The sequence below is a fragment of the Echinops telfairi genome, unplaced genomic scaffold (assembly GCF_000313985.2).
Source record: "Echinops telfairi isolate 266 unplaced genomic scaffold, ASM31398v2 ScPeMD7_14;HRSCAF=57, whole genome shotgun sequence".
NCBI lineage: Eukaryota > Metazoa > Chordata > Mammalia > Afrosoricida > Tenrecidae > Echinops > Echinops telfairi.
In genome coordinates, this window is record NW_022103911.1 from 6504320 (window position 1) to 6524010 (window position 19691).

The following is a 19691-nucleotide window of genomic DNA, read 5'->3' on the forward strand; positions in this document are numbered from 1 at the left end:
TATGTTCTAAGAATTATTATTTTCATTTAATTAAGCCTGTTTTCAGTTGCCCAATCTAACTTGGATGCCAAAACGATTATACTGACAATCCTTAACTTTAAAACTTTGTTTCATAATACTAAATTCAATGTTCTGGATTAGTATTTCCAGAAATGATGGGGGTTGAGAAGCAAACATTGCTGTCAAGTCAGTTCCAACTCACAGTGACCCTATAGCCCAGAGTCGAACTGTCCATAGGGTTTCCAAGGCTGTCATCTGTACAAAAGCAGATTGTCAAACCTTTCTCCTGCAGAGCCACTGGTGGTATTGAACCGATGACCTTTTGGTGAGCAGCCTAGCACTTGATTAGCCTTTTTCAGGAAATGGGAGACCCATCGAAAAACTAGAGTACAGTATGGATTGTTATAAGAGTTGTAAGAGCCCCCAATAAAATGATCTTTTAACTAAAAAAAAAGTACTATAAATTAACTTCCCATAGTTGATATTTGTGACTCTACCATTATTTGATCACTAATATCTCCCAGTTGGTTCCTACAGTAACTGATAATTCTTTTAAGAATTCAACCAGCAACCTAGAGAATCTTGGAACACAACTGAGTTAAGATCCAACAACAGATAAATTACTGTTGCCAAAATGTTCTTTGCCACTTGATTGGTTGGGTTTTTGTTTTTCAATCCAGGATGAAGTTTCATTTAAATTTGTACCTGCTGCATAAGTAGGGATTCTGTAGGCAATTCAAATATCAATTATATTGTTGTTATGACAGGGACAGATAGACATTAATTTCTTGGAAATTACTTTACTTGTGACTGGTTAGATCTTTATAAACAAAAACAAACTCTCTGGAGACAAGTATAATGTATACAGTAATATATGTATTCAGGATGTCAAATTTGTGAAGTTTGAGATTAAAGTTTGAAAAGAGTTGTGTGAAAGAGAATAAAGAATTGTGGGTTCAGCCTTGACTCCTCCTGTTTCCTCAGCCATAAAATTGAGCAGGCAAAATTACCATATATGCTCGAGTATAAGCTGACCCAAATATCAGCTGAGGCACCTAATTTTGCCACAAAAACTGCATAAAAAAATAGGCTGAAAAACTTGGCTTACACATGAATATATATACAGTATATCATTTCTTATGACTCAAACAGAAATAAAATTCTCTACCTTACAGGATTTCTTCTTTGAGCTATCATAAATTAATTTTCAGCAAAATATACCCCAGTGTGCTCTGGGTTTTTATGCATCTCCATCCCTGTTTGACATAACTGGTAGATTCTATAAGAATGATAATGTTTAGCAATATAAATTAGCCTTCCCAGCATTAAATATTGAAGTACCTACTATGTTCCAGACACTGGGGCTGTAGATGTAGACCAAACAACCAAATCACTGCCATAGTCAACTCTGACTTATAACAACAAAAATTCTCTCATGGAGCTGCTGTTGAATTTGAACCTCGGGCCTTGTAGTTAGTGGTCCAGTACCTAATCCATACACTACCAAACAAGATAATCCTTGCCTTCATGAACTCTATCTTGTAATGTAGGAAGACAAGTAAAATTAGCAAATAACAACACATGTAGGTTGAGTGTCAAAAGAATAGTAAAACAGGGTAAGGATGACAAGTGGAGATTACTATTTTAAAAGACTCCTCTGATTATGTCAAGCAACAGAGACCTGAAGGAAGTGAGACTCTCGAGGCAGGTTCTGTCTGGAAGCTATACTCCCAGGAGCGGGAGTCTCAAAGAGCATTGGTGTGGACTGAGTGGGGGGGACCCAGGAGATGAGATCACAAAGGTGGGAGACTTCAGGTCATGGCATGACCTGATACACCCTGATAAGAACTTTGGACTTCGTTCTGGAGGAGATTGACAAAGGAAGGGACATGAGTTTTCTTGGTTTGGGGAAAGAAAGGACCATAGACTTAAGGAGTTATAAAAGTAGAACAAGATGATGGTGTCTTGGATTCGGGATATATTTTGGAGGATAAGCCAAAGGGTTTTATTGATGGATCAGACACAGGTTATAAGATAAAGAAAAGAGCTAAGGATTACTTTGCTGTTTGGGGCCTGAGCCTTGTAAAAAGTCTGTTGTTCCAAATGAGTCATTGTTTGGCTCTCCTTTTATCAATGGGAAATGTAGAGTTTAGGGAACAGTAGTAGTCTTGCCTTCCATGCAGAAGTCTCAGGTTCAGTTCTCTGCCAGTGTGCTTTATGTACAGTCGCCCCCTGTCTGTAGGGACTTGCATGTTGCTATGATCCTAGACAGGGTTTGATGATGCTCTGAACTAAGACAGAGTGGGAAGAAAGGCATAGAGAACTGCTTCTGAAACTCAACCTGTGAAAACCCAATGAATTACAGCAGTTCAGACCACAACCGATCCTAGGGATGGTACAAGACTGGCAAATGTTTCTTCAGATTATGCCTGGGGCCCATAAGCCAGGTGCTGACGTTATGATAGCTTCTCACAATAACAGCATGTGCCTTGCACTGCTCTGTTCAAAAATACAAAAATGAATAGCTATTGCCTCTACCCTAGGAAAAACTCTATCATCTACTGGGGAGGACAGACCTATAAACTGCTAATATAACAGAATGTAAATACTAACGTAAGGCTGTTAACAAAATGATCCCAGGGAGACTCAAGGGACACTTTATTGAAGAAGTCTGTTCCACAAGTTGACATTTCAGAGGATTATTGAGCACTCCAAGATGATGATAAACCCACTTTATGAGCCCATAGGATACACAACTATAAACAGAGGGCCTGCATACAAAAAACATATGCTAGTCTTGAAAGAGACACATGAGAAAAGTACCAGATAAGGTATCAGGATGTGGTATCAGACAAAAGATTGACATCACTTCTTAGAAAAGCAACTTTGAAAGAAAATGAGCAAACTCCAAAATATGAATAGGTTCACAATTCCAAGGTCCATACATTCAGAGGGTGTGCATGTTGTGCTAACTTCACGTGGGGCCCAATTACTCTGAATGAAATGTGAAGACTATGGTTTGCATGTTCATAAGTAGTGTCCCACGATGGTCACACACACACACACAAAAGATTTGAAACATGTGACCTTATAACACTCATGAAAACATATTACCCTAAGGGCCCCATAGTGGTTAAAATGTGCATCAGGGAAATTGAATCCAGAGGTCCTGATTCTGAAGGAATAACTCAAGTATCTGCACTTGAATTGTTGTGCTGGCAAAGAGTAGTGAACGTATCATGACCTGCCAAAGAACAAACAAATCTGTCATGGAAGAAGTACAGCCAGATGTTTTTTTTAAAGCCAGGATGCGTCAAAAGGGAGAATGATAGGGTGTTATACTTTAACCTAACTACATATGCCATAATCATCTTTACAATGCTCTCTGTCAGATAGCAACGTGATTCACGTCCCTGTACTATGGTCAAAGGGGATTCAATGAATGCTTAATCCTTAGGGGTACCCTGCAAATGGACTTGCCTTCTACAAACTAGGTGTTCAAAATTGAAGATCTGATACTGTTCCCTCCTTCCTAGTTGGATTTTATTATTCACTATCCTTCGATCACACAGGCTGGTGTGCTTCACACAGGCTGGTGTGCTTCTTCCGTGTGGACTTAGTTGACATCTCACTTAAATGGTGACTGGTTTCAAATAAGTCTTTAAGACCCCAGATGTTATTCTTTCTGATAGTGGGCACCATCTAGTTTTTTCACCACACATTTCTATAGCTCTCATATCTTCAGTGATCTCTTATGTTGACAAGTATTGAATAGGGCTACTTTTAAGATTTTCTGCTGTCATTGTGAATGAGCTTTTTCTCTGTTTATTTTGTCACTGTTCTTTTTGCGTGTTTGTTTCTTGTTTGTGTTTCTTATGAATTTCTGTATATGAAATCCAGGATATGTAAATATAGAGACAGTAACTGGATTAATAATTGCTTACAGGCATGCCAGAGGGTATGGTAGTGGAGAAACATTTATTGGGGTGATGATTGTACGACTTTTCTTAATATGAATTGTGTTAGTATAGGTAGACTATAGAAACAAATTAATAAACACACATGTGTATAAGGAAGAGGTTTATATACAAGAGCAGTTGTACATTAACAAAACATCCTAACCCAGACCAGTCCAAGGCCATAAGTCTGATATTAGCCCATATGTCCTATACCAATCTATAAAGTCCTCTTCAGACTCACAAAGCACATGCAATGAAGCCAAATGCAGGACAATCACAAGTCAGTGGGTAGAAAGTCTTTGGATCCAGTGGCATTGTAAGCATCTCATCCCTGGCAGGCGTCTCTCTGTAGCTTCTCCGGCTTCCAAGGTCTGATTGCGTCCATGGCTTATCTTCTACAATGTCTCCCAGGGAGTAGCAGAGAGAGAAGTGTCTTCTGCCTCCAAGGAGGAAGTCCCAGATTTCCCAGAATTCTCAGGAGAAGGCCATGCCCACACAGAAGTCTCATTGGCTATCTCCAGATTGACAGCCCAGACTCCACCCCTACACTCTTAATCCTTAAATTGACACCAGATTAGGTGACTACCACATGAGTGAACTATTAAATTGTTATATTATGTGAATTATATGCCAATAAAACTATCAGAAGAAAAAGTCAGATGACGAGACTTTGTCTCATGTATTTTGGACACCTTGTCAGGAGAGACCAGTCCCTGGAGAAGGACATCATGCTTAATAAAGTGGAGGAGCAGCAAAAAAGAGGAAGACCCTTGACAAGATTGACCGACACAGTAGCTTCCACAGGGGGCTCGAACATAACAATTGTGAGGATTGGGCAGGGCGGTCGATGTGTCGTGCTGTTGGGCCTAGGGTCGCTCTGAGTGCAAACTGTCTCCATGGCACCTGACAACAACCTGAGTCAGAAAATAGTGACCTAATTGAAGATGTCAAGATGGCTTTCTCAGAGAGCGCGACAATGTCTGAGAACATGTATGAAGACATCAGTGTTCTCATTGGTGCACTGAAACAGTTGTACTTCAGAGATTGCCAATTCTACTCATTACATCTGATGCCTACTGGAAGTTGAAACACTCCTACGATGATAGATTCCAAAGAGCACGTAGAAACCTTCATGAAGCACTGAAACTACTGCCTCATCCTCCCTGAGAAAACTTCTGGTGCTTCCTGGCACATCCAAAGAGTGGAACACTTCATAAAAAGAAGAATCATGAATGCAGAGAACATTGAGATTGATTTTTGGCCCAACCCTTATGAAATCTTCAGAACGAGACACAGTGGTTACAATGGATAATACATGATAAAAAATAGTAGTAGAACTAATTAAAAACAAAGATATTTTATAATTTAATCAGCTCTTAATAGCTGAATTATTCCTTGGTTAAAAGTTTGAGCATCTAATCAGATTAGAATGAAGGCACTTTTTTCTTTTTATAGGGTCTCTCAGTTTTCCTTGTGAAACAGTGAATACATGCTTTCCAGTTCTAGTAATCCTGGGTGCTTGTCACAGTTATTGCATGATTAGCCCCCGGTTTGGCCAGGGAGCCTCAAACAAAGAAGGCTGCTAACCTGCCCTGCCTCCTCGTGCTGGGTCACCTGTGGTTGTAAGACAGCATGTTTCCCAGAGCAAATCTGCCACGGTTTTGCTTTTGAGTGCTATGTCACTGGTGTCTGATCCTCATGCACACATGCCCCCGCGATGAATAAAACAGCACTGCCCGTGCATTACCCATAGGTTCCCATCTGTATGTGGTCTGCCACCTGCTCACGGGAAAGGAGAAGTAAAAGATAATGGGATTTTCCCCAAAACTCTATGAAGTCTCCTTGTCGATGTGAAAATATCTTTGAAATAATACTAGTAATATCTCCATAGTGCATATCAATTCACAGCAAAAGAAAGCACGGACTGGACGGGATCACGCCGATTCTACAAAGGCAGCGTCTTCTCTCAACCCCGTGAAAGAGCACGGCGTGCTGTTTGAGTGTTCGCCTGAGAACTGGACAGATCAGAGAAAAGCACCGCCGGTCGTGGCCTATTGGGTAGTAGGGTAAGTAGGAGGGAAATGTTTTGAAAACTGAACTGTCAGAAAAGTAGTGAAGGAAACAAGTGTAAACTATATGCATGGAATTAATAACCTAACCATAATATTTGAATAAATTTAAGATTTTATTTGGTAAATACCTCCTGTAAATCCTTCTGAAATATTTCTACTTAAAAGTTATTCCATTATATTACAAAATTTTATTAGTCTACACGAAACATTCTTAACATTTTATTCCTGTTTTTGCCTACCTCCCTTCTTTTTCTCTTTGTTTCCTTCCTTTTCTCCCTTCCTTTCTGTCCTCCTTCCCCAAAACTGCCAGCCCCTGCCTCCTCTGCCCCTGCTGTACTCTGCCCCATCCACTGCCACTCTCTGCCTCTGTTCTTGTGTACCAGCTCCATTGCCCCGGAAGAATCCCTTCTGCTATTCCTGCTGCGTGCGATGATGTTAGATCATCCGTTTATGTTTATTTTCTCTCTTTATTGTCTTGCTGTACTCAGCTTCATTTAGTCAAAAATAAGATCGGTTTCTGTAAACAGCATCTAGAACATTAATGGTCAATTGATACATTTATAACAATTTAGTGAATGGAGTTGTGCCTGACAAAATATGATGGGGTGTGTGATGTGACCAATACAAAGATCAAGAAATGACCATTTCTTTAATTTCATGCAAGTGATCATTGCTTTCAAAAATCTTACATCTAGCAGAAGAAATATGATTTATGCTCAAATATATTATATACTTGTAGTAAGATCTATATACGAGGGGCTACCCAAAAATCCTGGAATTTTATTTTATTTTTTCCCAAAGCTATGTATTTTTTTTAACAAAGCAACCTTATCGCCTTCAAAGTACTCTCCATTACACGTAATACAGTTGTCAAATCTGCGATTCCACTCCTGCTCACTTGGGGGTAGGTAGGCGCACTATGAAAGCTCTGTCCAGCGGAGCTTTGTTCCGGTTTATTTTAGGTACCCCTCACATATGTGTTTACGTGGCTATGTAATGATTTATATATAAATTCTAGATAACTTATGAATTCTGAATATGATTGATATAGTAAATGATATTTAATATTTAAATACGAATCCTAAAAATATGAATAGCAATAAAAATGTTCAAAAATCTGTGTCTTTAAAATTATGTTACACTATCGACGTTACTGACTAAATGTAATGTTGTAAAAACAACTGAGGGTATGGTAATGATTACTGGAAAGGACGATTTTTATACTCTAGAACAATGAAACCAATTCATCTAAGGTATAAAGTAATTCATTTAGCATTAAGCCGAGGTGAATTTCACCTGGATTTAGATGAATGACTTCTCAATTGCCTCCTGTTCTTTTAAAAGCAAATCAAATCCGTTGCGGGGTGTGGTGGAGGCGGTTCGTTTCTAAGATGCTCTCCCTTTCCTCTACAGGCGACTCTTTCTTCGCCCTAAACCTCAGGAACTGTACGTCTGTTTTCATGACTCGGTGACAGAAATTGCCATCGAACTGGCTTTTAAACTGTTCTCTGGATTAATCTTGTAACTGTGTGTTCCTGCGGCAGAGCTGCAGCAGCGTGGAGCACCATATAGTTTTGGAACTGCCAAAATCGATACACAAAGCGGATAAGTTTGAGCTCCTTTTCACTGTTAGTATTAAATATTAAGATGAGATGCTGTTTCTGTTTCATACACTAAATTTTATATACCGTATATACTCAAGTATAAGCCGTCTCGAATATCAGCCAAAGCACCTAATTTTACCACAAAGACTACATTAAAAATGTGCTGAAAAAGACTCGGTTTATACACGAGTATATACAGTAATATTGCGAGGTTTTTTTGAAAAGACTTGATCAGAAATATATGAAGAAAGCATTAATTTATGACCATTTTGGCTTATAACTAATTTATTGACTAGTTTGAAATAATGTTGTGTTTTATGTAAAATTGATGTAAGAAACACTTAGCTTGGAAAAATACTCAATCTGTTGTATATTTTTTTCATGACTATTATACCTGGCAGTGAAAGAATCATGAAATTGGGAGGAGGTGGCCAGGTATGGAACTGATTAGCACTGTGACTACGAGCAAGTCTTTTTACCTCCCTGAGCTCAAAGTTTCCATGTATAAAAGTAAGATGATTGCATTGAACTTTCTGAAACTTTCTTTGCCCACTTGTGTCTACATTTCTTAGCAGCTCAAATATTTTTATCATAGATACCTCAAATTGGGATCGGACGAGGAGATAAAAATTAAACTTAAAAAATACGTATTTGATTGCCTTTACTCTTTTTAAGTAAGCTTTCTTTTGACTAGGATATATTGCTTAAGCTGCTTGTTCATGAGTTTTCATTGTTATTCTTTTTCTTAAATACATTCAGATAAACCATATATATTTTATATAGTTGATGAATTTTATGAAAATTGTGTGAAAATTTTTTTATCAAATTACATTTAAAACACTGAAAACTTTGGCAGTTTCCTTTTGTAAAATTCTAATTTTTCCTAATAAATGCAGATTGTTGTATATTGGGTTTCCCTAAAAGAGAAACACTCAGAAAAGATCTTAACAAGTGCTGCCTTCTCCGTTGATATTTACCTAAGAGCTCTTCCGGCAGGCTTAGATGCCCCAGAGAGTATACAGCACTCGGTTGTTTCTTCTTCAGGACTTAGAGATTTGGAATGCAAGTTATGAGTACATCCAAAGGCAGTCTCCAATCTCTGCTGCCTCAAATGGAGACCCTCAGGCGTGGTCAGAACTCACTGCAGAATATAGTGTGTGCTTTCATTTAGTTTTGGTTTTAAAAGAAACACTGTTATCCTTCTTGTCACCATCTTAAAAATTTTTTATCCAGGTTTTTCCATGTATTATCTCTGTATACTTGACTCATAAGTAACCTGTGGGCCTTAATTATAGCGCTGGCCCACAATGCTATTGGGGTCAGGACGAGAAACCTTTATTCTTGAAGTGTTATGAAAAATGACTTGGAATATTCCATTAAGTCAGATGATAGCCTTTTGACTGCTTTCTTAGGACAGCTGATGTGTGTGTATTAAGAGACTTTGTTTAAAAGTCTTTAAAAATAGCTCAGAGTATTCAAATGTATGGATGTGTCCCTAGAATACTCTGAGCTATTTTTAATACTGAGAATTATTAATAAAATCCAGGTAATCAGTCTCTTCATATTTTTAGACAGATTGAAGTACAATTTGGGATTTTATCACAATGGACAATTTTGATTTCATTTAATGAAATTTTAGTCTATCTAAATACTTTCCTAATATTAAAGAATCATAAGACAATCACTGCAGTAAATAAGAAAAGATAAAATGGACTGTTGTTAGTGCCATTGAGGCAGTTCCAGCCGACAGCGGCCCAGTCCGCAACAGCACAAACCACTGCCCAGTCCTGCACCACCCTCACACCTGGGCCTGGGCCTGAGCCCTTTGCCGCAGCCACGATGTCAGTCCATCTCCTTGAGAGCCTTTCTCTTTTGCTCTGCCCTACTCCTCAATTGATTGACGTCTTTCTCTAGGGACTGGTGTCTCCTGATAACATGTGCAAAACAGCCCAATGATCTTTTAAAAGGGAAAATCGTGCAATTTCTGTGTTAGATCCCAATAAAACGGTTTTGGGGGGAAAATGGAAAAATCATTCACTAGATTGTAGTTGTATTGCAGAGACATATTTTAAAGAAATAAACAAAACATTATTACCTTGATTTTCATTTCGAAATAGATATTAAAGTAGTTAACTTCCTACTGTTCCAAGTCAACAGATCTAAAAGTAGGTTAATACAATTATTAAATAATGAGTGCCTGTCATTGTATTAAGTAAAAAGAAGTAACATTGCAGATGCCCCAGAGACATGCTTTGGCAGATATGGAAACGTTCTTAAGCATCTAGCAATGATCCCTTTCACCAAAGACTACAAAGTGTCAAAGACAGTAAAACTAACATTAAAATATATATATTAAGTACTGCCTTATTACCATCATATATCTTGATCTGAAAAACACACCCAAAAGATTACATTTGAAGGTTTCTCCTGTCTTTAGCTTTTTGCTTTTGTGAAGTTGTAGAGAATATTTCTTACCTATGTCACAGGACTGGACAGTTGATGATAATGTATACTGGCAAGATAGTAAATATACAATGTCTGTTTTTGTTTGTTTTTATTATTCCTAATACAAATCAGGAAAAGATGAAAATTAACTTACTAGTTTTGTCTTTTTTGAACATTCTTAATAGTATTGTGAACAATTACTTGTTCATTTATGCAAGTTCCCTCTAAATAGTGCCTGGCACATTTAAGGGCTATCGAAATATTAGCATTTATTATTATTTTTATTAAATGTCCATTTGTTGAAAGCCAAGGTGTCAGGCTGCCCATTCCTGCTACTATATATAATGTTGGAAAGAAGCTGGGAAAAATTATTTAACATTAAACCGGTTAAACACTTTTTTAAAATAAGGATTTATACTTTGGATATTTTAAATAACTTATTAAATGTTATTAGTACTTTAATTCATACACTAACTGTGAGGTTATTTTATTTTGCAGAGTTGTATTACTATATTGAATATAACTGAAAATATTTTTATACTACTGGATAGTTTTTAATAAAGATGATTTGGAAATTGGTTTGTAATTGTATTTTATTTTTCGTGCATTCATCTAACAAATATTGTTTTAATTTTCACTCTGTGCCAAGCACTGTTCTGGGCACTGGGGATACAGCAATGAACAAAATAGCTGAAAATTTCGTGCCCTTGGGAAACTTATAGACCACAGATAACCAGATAGGCCATAAAAAAGCTAATTAAGCATATGATAAATGCCAAGGGGGAACTTGGAATCAAACAAGAAAAGAGGATATGAAGTGTAGGGCTTAGGTTGACCTTGTAGTTGGCTACTGTGTTAGTCAAGGTTGACTAGAGAAACAAATTTATAGACACTCATGTGTATAAGAAAGAGTTTTATTTAAAAGAGCAATTGTATATTGAGAAAACATCCCAGCCCAGTCCAGATCAAGTCCCTAAGTCCGATATTAGCCCATATGTCTGATACCAGTCTATAAATTACTCTTCAGTGTCACACAACACATTCAATGACACCAAATTCAGGAAGATCACAGGCCAGTCGGTGAAAAGTCTTGTGGATCCAGTGGTGGTGGAAGCATCTCAGCGCTGGCATGGGTCTCCATGTGGCTCCTCCAGCTTCAAAGTTCTGGTTCCATCAGTGTAGCTCCATGTGTCTTGTCAGCAGGAAGACGAAGGAGAGAGAATGTGTCCCCCCTCTAGGGAGGAAGATAGGCCAGTCACACACAGAGGCCTCATTGGCTGTGACCAGATTGACAGGCTAGATTCCAGCTCTTCTGAAGTTGACAGGAGATTATGTAACTGCCACAGCTGACCCGAGAAAAGTTCAATGAAGTGACCCCATAATTAGGTTTAGCAGAGAAGCTAACCATACTGACTTGTAAAAAAAGTATAGGGAACAGTGAAAATGTACTGAGACTGTATATTTATGTTATCAACATATAAATCACTAGAATCCTTTTCCTTATATTAGTAAATACAGTGCAGTATATTAAAATTAACGGCTTCAACTGATCAATTGAGATGATTCAGAGCTCTTAATTTAAAAAAAATACATTTCAGAGAAGGCATTTTCACTTTTTTCTGTCTATAGCAATGCATGACAAAGGAGATTGATGATATCGAATAATGATACGCTGTGATCATTGTCAACTGTCAACAATGTCAGTTACATTTGAGGGAAAGGAAGAAATTTTCCAGGGGAGCAGCAGGATCTCTGTTTTTCTATCCTTAGAGAAAATTATGGTCCCCCGAAATAAATAGATGGTTCCTTTTGACCTTTTTGGCATCTTAAAAAGACAGCTTATCTGAGTGTGACTCAAGCAACATCCACACCCACACCCTCCCTTATATTTCATTGTGTGCTTGTTAATGCTTTAAGCTCTCACTGGGTACAGAAGCCTTTCATTTCTTAAGATTTTTGCAGATAAAAAGCCAATTGTTTCTTGAACTCAGCAATGAATTTTAACTAAGGGTTTTCAAGTCATAGACTTGAAAAGTCATCGTGAGGCAACCAAGTTTTTAGACCTAAAAATAATGATTCATATGATTGCTTTAGAAAGATTAACCTGACAGCAGCAGTACAGTAGAGGCAGACTGAAAACCCAGTCAAGATTCACATAACTATTGCACTCATTCTGTTGGAGAATCTCGTCAGGGTGCAGTACAGATTCCCTTATCTGTACCAGTTTACATGCTCTGGTCTAGCCAGATTTGTAAGGTAGAATTGGGATCATTACAGTAGGTGGGAGGAAGCATTAAAGAACTAGAGAAAAGTTGTATATTTAATCAGTGCTGTACTGCTCCCTGACTGGCTCATCTCTTCTTGTGACCCTTATGTAAGGAGATATCCAATTGTCTAAAGATGGGTTTTGGGTCTCCACTCCACCTTCCCCCTCATTCACATTGATACGATTTTTTGCTCTGGGTGTTTGATGCCTGAAACTGCACCAGAAGCTGCCTGACGAGATTCTCCAACAGAATGAGTGCAAATAGTTATGTGAATCTGCCTTTTAAGCTGTAGAGTTTCAAAAATATAAAACAATACTACTCTTCTCACCTTTGTTTTGAAAAAGTTATGTTTTTAAATACTTAGCAGGTAATGTGTTTATAATAATTCTTAATATTTAAATTTTTACCATAATTTCTCATATGGTAAATGTAAGTGGTCATTTGTCTTCTTACTTTTTGTTTAGTTTTGCTGATGGTTGGCCCTGTAGTATGTGTGTGTCAGGATCAACTCAATGAAAATAAATTTGTTATATATGTGTGTGTGTGTGTATATACCTACATTATAACATAAGCTGCTTTATAGTCTTCAATAATTTTATGGGTGAAAAGGACTACAAAAAGTTTGAGGACCACTGCTATAGATTATTGATTTTCATTCACACACATTAAAATCACGTCAGGAAATTGTACCCTCATTGCATAATTTGCTCACACTACTCTTTGGCCTGTATTTAATTTATATTAATAATTCTGCACATTTAAAGAGGGAGGGAGTGAAGTCGTGTGCTTTTAAAATTTTTTAAATGATACTGGAGTTTAGGGCGGAGCCGAGGTAACAATGCATTTGTGACCCATTAGGCTGCTGACTTGCTGTTAAACTCGTTACTCAGTTCAGCTCTGGGGACCAAAGATGAGGCTTTCTATTCCACTAAAGATTTATAGCCTTGAAACCGAAAGGGGCAACTCTGCATCCTGTAAATTCACAATGGGTTGGAACTGAGTTGATGGCAGTGGTTTTTGGTTTGGGTGGATTTAGGGTCAAACTGCTAACCTTGTGGTTCGGAAGCCCAAACCCACTATTGCCACTGAGACTCCTTGGTTAATATCACACTATTGCTTTAATGCCACTAGAGCGCCCTTGTTTCCGCTGCTAAATTTCTTCATACATATTAGCTCGGTTTGGCCAGAACCCATGGGCTCCAGGCCCTCTTCGAAGCTCACCGGCTCCCAGCGCCCACAGTGAGATGTGCCTAAGCGCCTGCGCACCGGCAGTCACGTGGCCGGGAGTCACGTGCAGCACGCTGACGTCAGGAGGAGGCCGTTGGAGGCGCCTGCGCAGCTCTTGCAGCCTCCCACTCTCCCGCCCTTACGCGCTGGTGTCCCGACGTCCTGCGCGCCTTTCCCGCCAGTAAGAAGTGAAGCGGTTTTCTGAGGTCCTTCGGGTGCCCTCACGCGCTCACGGTTTTGAACTTCGGCGGTCAAGACTGAAGTTTGTTGCCCACCATGCAGCGTGAGCCTGGGAAGAAGAAGGGAAAGGACACGCGGCTGTTTGACCCCAAGTCTTTCGGGAGGGACCTGCTCGCAGGCGGTGTCGCGGCCGCCGTGTCCAAGACAGCAGTGGCGCCCATCGAGCGGGTGAAGCTGCTGCTGCAGGTGCAGGCATCGTCCAAGCAGATCAAACCCGAGGCGCAGTACAAAGGCATGATCGACTGCCTGGTGCGCATCCCTCGGGAGCAAGGTACGGACGACACCGAGCACCAGCTTTCCGCAGTGGGGGTGGGGAGGCGGGGCGCCATGGCGGCGCGGGGGAGGGGGGGGGCAGGGGGCATGCGTTTCCTCCTTCACCTTCGGAAAGTCCGTCTTAATCCAGGCGCGCTGGGCTTTCCAGCAGCTTTGAAGGCCTACCCGTAACCCCGTCTCTGCGTATCGCCTTGGGGGTCCGTGCCTGCTTCAGAAGTCAAGGCGGTGGCCTTTAAGGCTTGAGGGAGATGCTATTAGGCGCTTAGTTATAACCCGTGCTTTAAGATACTTCCGTGTTGAAATGGTGTATTTTAAGAGTACCAAGATGGACGCATTGACGCCTGCCAGCGCCTTCCTTGGTGCCTATTTAGTGAGAAGAGGTTTCTGCTTATTCTTGAGAACTAGAAGACCAGGGCATAGGCTAACGCAAGCGACGGACTCACTTTTTAAAAATTATTTATTTAATCCATTGGGAGCTCTTATAAATATAACATTCCATAGTTCAATCACATCAAGCAGCATTGTACAATTGCTACCACAATCAGTTTCATTCTTTAACTCCTTGCTATCAGTTTCTCTTTGTCCCATCCCTCCCCCACCATACCCCCCAGGAACGGTGTTCTTTTTTTTTCCTTTTTTTTTTACATAATAGTTGTGGGTTTGGGGGCATATTTTACACAATCCAATATATCCATTCTCATACAATTCTATTGTACAATCCCATCTAGTGGGATAATATTAAATAATATTTTATATTGCATGAAATTTTTAGGAAGCACCAGAAGACTCAGTAATCAAGAGAAATAATATGTTAATATAATTACTTTTAAAATCAAAATTAATGTAAACTACTCATGACCACAAAAATAACAAAATTTAAAGATATTAACAGCAGTTTCACCTACTAGGTGGGTGCCCTTGCAAGCTTGGACACTGCCACCAATACCCCAGTCTCACCCAAACTATATTGGAGTTTGAGGGGGGAAATCCATTAATAATGATCATATCTATAAGTTTTTGATAATTTTTCATTGTGTGATTATTCATATTAATACTGAAGTACTTGTAAAGATTGAGTAATGAAAATGCTTTGTGAAATATTGAAGGCCATCTGGGTGCAGAATGCTTTTAAAGCGAGGGTAAATTGATCAGAAACCTTTAATCCACCCATAATAAAACCAGACCCACTACCTGTAATTTCAGCTCATTAAAAGCAAACTGTCATCCAGTCTATTTCGAATCCTAGTGACTCTATATAGGGTTTCTAAGGAAGTACAGCTGCAGAGCAGATAGCCTCAACTTTCTCCCTCTGAGAAGATGTTGGGTTTAAACCACAGCAACAGCCCAGAGATTAGCAGTCCTCCGCCAGCAGGGCTCCTCCCAGGTAAGTCAAAGTCTCAAAAGACCAAACTCAGTGCCATCGAGTCAATGCCAATTCATAGCAATCCTGTAGAACAGGCTAGACCTGCCCTGGTGGGTTTTCGAGACTCTAAGGGAGCAGAAAGCTCTGTCGTTCTTCCGCAGAGCCACTGGTGGTTTCAAACTGGTGACTTTGCAGTTAGCAGACCTTTACATAACCACTCCAGGGATTCTTCCAGGTAGGTTCTTCTCCCATAAAGCATTCTCTTTGGGATTGTGGGCACACTACTTCCTGGCCTGGTATATAATGTATATAGGAGCAGAATTAGAATCTTAAAGCATAATCAAAAGTGTAAATTTAGAATGCCAGTCTTGAAGCTGAGCTCAGATATTTCAGTCCTCCCAAGCCCATTCATTTTATCAGAGCTAGCTTCCCCATTTCCCCTGAGGTTTTTATAAGAAAACTTAGTACCTTTCACTTTAGCTTGTGTCTTAAGACCTTGTCAGAGAGCTATGGGCCTCTTTATTATTAGATCATCCACTCTAAATATTTAATCTGGTAATGTTAAACACAAGAATCCAAACTCTATTTTTTTTTCTCATTCAGATGTTGTTAAAAGCCCTCGAGTCAGTGCTAACTCAAAGCAACCCTGTGCAGTTTGGGGGCCATCCTCACAATTATTACGTTTGAGCCCATTGTTGCAGCCAGGGCACCGGTCCATCTCGTTGGAGGTCTTCCTATTGATCCAATTAACTTACATTGTAGGTTTTTTATTTTTTTCCCGATACTTAACAATGTGACTCTTATAAGTTAGTGTTCTGGTTTTGCCTGCTAAGACAGCAGGAACTTTAAGAAGGTGCTTCCTGTTCTTATGCACAGGTTCTTGTTAGAATACACCATATTACATAGAATCTTACAAACTCAGTACTGTGGAGCCAATTCCAACTCATAGCAATCCTCTAGGACCAAGTAGAACTGTCCCATAAGGTTTCTAAGAATGTAATCCTTTTGGAAGCCGAATGACAGTCTTTCTCCCTGAGGCAGCTAGTCCATTCAAACTGCCATCCATCTTTATGGTTAGCAGTACTCCCCCGCCACCCCATCTTTTACTATTTGCAACAGGGATAATATTGCCATCTAGGGGCATTTTTGGAAACTTGGAGGAATTTTTTGTTTACCACAAAGGTAAATCAGTTGCTCTCAAGTGAGTTCTGACTCTTAGTGACTTCATGTGCGTCAGAGTAGAGCTATGTAAAGTTTTCAACGAGTCGTTTTTCAGAAGCAGACTGACAGCCCTTTCTTCCAAGGCACTTGTAGGTGGAGTCAAACCTCCAACTTTTGGGTTAGTCACCAAGTATATTAATCACCATAAAGATGTAAGGGGACACCCATCTATGGACAATGGAGCATCCCCTCACAGGGGTCACAGGGAGGGGGTGAGTCAATCAGGGTGCAGTAGAACTCAAATGGATCACGCAGTATACCTCTGTTTCCTGGAGGCCTCCTCACCCCTACCACCCCCACTATCAATGCCATCTCCCATTCTAGACTAGACGGGAGCATGTACATAGGTATAGGCAAAAAATAAAACTCACAACACACGGAACCCAAGTACAGGAATGAGAATAGAGATATCAAAAGGGTAGGGGAAGGGAGGAAAAAGTGGGGAGGGAGGGGAGCACCAATCGCAATGAATAGCATATAGCCACACCCCCAGTCGGGGAAGAACAACAGAAACCAGAAGGGAAGGGAGATAGCAGTCAGAGTGATTTGAAAATAATTAACAATCTACAATCTATCGGGACCATGAGGTTTGGGTGAGGCGGGTGGAGGAGGGAAGGAAAAAAGGAGGAGCTGATCCCAAGGGTTCAATGGAAAGTAAATGTATAGAAAAGAACGATGGCATATATGTACTAATATGTCAGATACAATTGATGTATACTTTGTAACAAGTTGTAAGAGCCCCCAATAAAATGGGGAAAAAAGATGTAAGGGGGCTTCAAAATTTTTCTGAATAAGAATTGAAAGATAATGGAATTTTCCCACAATCCTAAATTGCAGCGATAGGTCAAGAATGCTAAACATTCTGTCATGCACATGCTAGTCCTGAAAATACAGACTTGTTCTGCAACCTGAATAAATTTCAGATCCCCCATGTCATAGCAGAAAAACCTGTTTGTGAGGATCCAAACATAAAACCTAACTGATTTGGTTATCAACCCAAACTATTTGGGACATAGCTTTATAGGTATTGATTCCCAAGATTACAGATACCTTGTAAATTGAAAACAGAGTATACGTATTTTGTTGAGAACTTTGCTCCGCAGTGTTTACCATTTTGAAAGTGCATGTCTGCAACTCTACTGTGATATTTGTAATCAGCACCTATATCTCCATTTATAACTATTGCGTTTATAATAATTGCACGTATATATGTGCAAGATATATTTATTAAACCTTTTTTCAAATTGTCAGTGTGTATCCTAAATGTTGATCATAAGTAGAGGCAAGCCGCTGCTTATTGTCTCTTAAGGTATGGCTGTGCTCCATATTTATGTTAGGGAGCCACTGGTGGTACAGTAGTTAAGAATTCAACTGCTAACTGAAAAGTTGGTTCAAACCCAACAATTGCTCTGTGGGTGAAAGACATGGCAGTATGCTTCTATAAAGATCCCCGCACAACCACAGAGTTGATTATAGCTCATAGCAACCCTATAGAGCAGAACAGAACTGCCTCTTGGGGTTTTTCCAAGGCTGTAAATCTTTCCTGGAGCAAATAACTTTGTATTTCCCCCAAGAAATGGCTGGTGGATTTGAACTACCAGCCTTGAGGTTTGTGGGCCAACACTTCACCCAATAGCCTTGGAAAGTCTGAGGGCACTTCTGTGGGTCTTCTACACGTTAGAATCAACTTGACAGCTGCTGATTTGGTTTTATGGTGTGGTTATGACTCATATTTACTTACTTTGATATGCCTAGTATATTTTAAGTTCTTTTCCGTTAGCATTTTACGTAGTAGTGAAGCCATTATAGAGATTCTCCCTCCCCATTGGTGAATAAGTAATTGTCAGAATTTTATTTGTGGATAATGATGCATTATAAAATATTATATAGAGAACTTGAGCCATATAGGATTAGGACTCACTGTGTTAAATCATTCTCAAATTTTATTAGCAATATATTTTCTGAAATTTAGTTTATCTCCCTTTATTGAACGTCAAGATATATGCCCATCTCAAGTGTTCTGCAATTTGTCTTTCATAATTCCTCTCAGTTTACTGATATCTTTCTATTATTTAAAAATTCGGAATGAGTCTAACAGACATCACCTTAAAAAGGCATAACTATATACTCTTTCATTGTTTCTTAATTTACTCTATTTTTTTCCTTGCTACCTAATATCTCCATACTGGCTCTGACTATAACTTTAAACACCTGCTAACTGTCCTTTATATTTTCATAAGGTTTTATTTGCTCATTCTGGACTGAGCTTAATACTGTTCTTAAAGATTTATTTTTATAATTGGTTTTATGACCTTCCAATTTTGTACATACACTTTTTATTACTTTTAAAAATTTATTACACAGGTAATATGTGTGTAATATTAGAAAATTAGAATATATAGAGATGCAAAAGGGGGGAAAAAATCACTGCTAAAGTCACCAGAGATAAAATGTTGGTATCCTATGCTTTTTTACTAAGCAAATTTTGCATATGTACATACCTTTTTAATTAAAATTCTTTTAAAGATTATAAATAACGCCTTTTAAAGGGATCTATGAGATCCCGTTGTATTATAGAGTCCTTTATTCTTTATGAAGGTCAAATGCATTGTCATTTTTTAAAATAATTTTATTGCGGGCTCATACAACTCATCACAATCCATACATAATTGTATAAAGCACATTTGTACATTCATTACCTCATCAATCTCAAAATATTTGCTCTCCACGTAAGCCCCTGACATCACCTCCTCATTTTCCCCCTCCCTCCCCGCTGCCCCCTTCCTCATATCTTACACCGTCTGACGTCTCCCTTCACCCACTTTTCTGTTGTCCGTCCCCCAGGAGGAGATTATATGTAGATCTCTATAATTGGTTCCCCCTTTCCACTGCACCCTCCGGGTATCGCCATTCTCACCACTGGTCCTGAAGGGATCATCCACCCTGGATTCCTTGTGTTTCCAGTTCCTATCTGTACCAGTGTACATCATCTGGTCTAGCCAGATTTGTAAGGTAGAATT

The 19691-nt window shown here is 39.2% G+C and overlaps 2 protein-coding genes and 1 pseudogene across 2 annotated transcripts in view; all 3 read left to right on the top strand.

The window, feature by feature from the left end:
- The window catches only part of INTU (inturned planar cell polarity protein), a 98118-nt gene extending 90343 nt beyond the window's left edge, over positions 1 to 7775 (top strand). Inside the window, exons 14-15 of the mRNA XM_030884786.2 lie at positions 5868 to 6025; positions 7445 to 7775. Of these exons, the coding sequence (XP_030740646.1) occupies positions 5868 to 6025; positions 7445 to 7556 (270 nt within the window). The 3' untranslated portion in view covers positions 7557 to 7775. The remainder of the gene's footprint in view (positions 1 to 5867; positions 6026 to 7444) is intronic.
- On the top strand, positions 1664 to 5278 carry LOC115868593 (annotated as a pseudogene).
- Positions 7776 to 13778: 6003 nt separating the features above from the next.
- Positions 13779 to 19691, top strand: part of SLC25A31 (solute carrier family 25 member 31) — a 45727-nt gene continuing 39814 nt past the window's right edge. Inside the window, exon 1 of the mRNA XM_004711859.2 lies at positions 13779 to 14085. Within this exon, the coding sequence (XP_004711916.1) occupies positions 13851 to 14085 (235 nt within the window). The 5' untranslated portion in view covers positions 13779 to 13850. The remainder of the gene's footprint in view (positions 14086 to 19691) is intronic.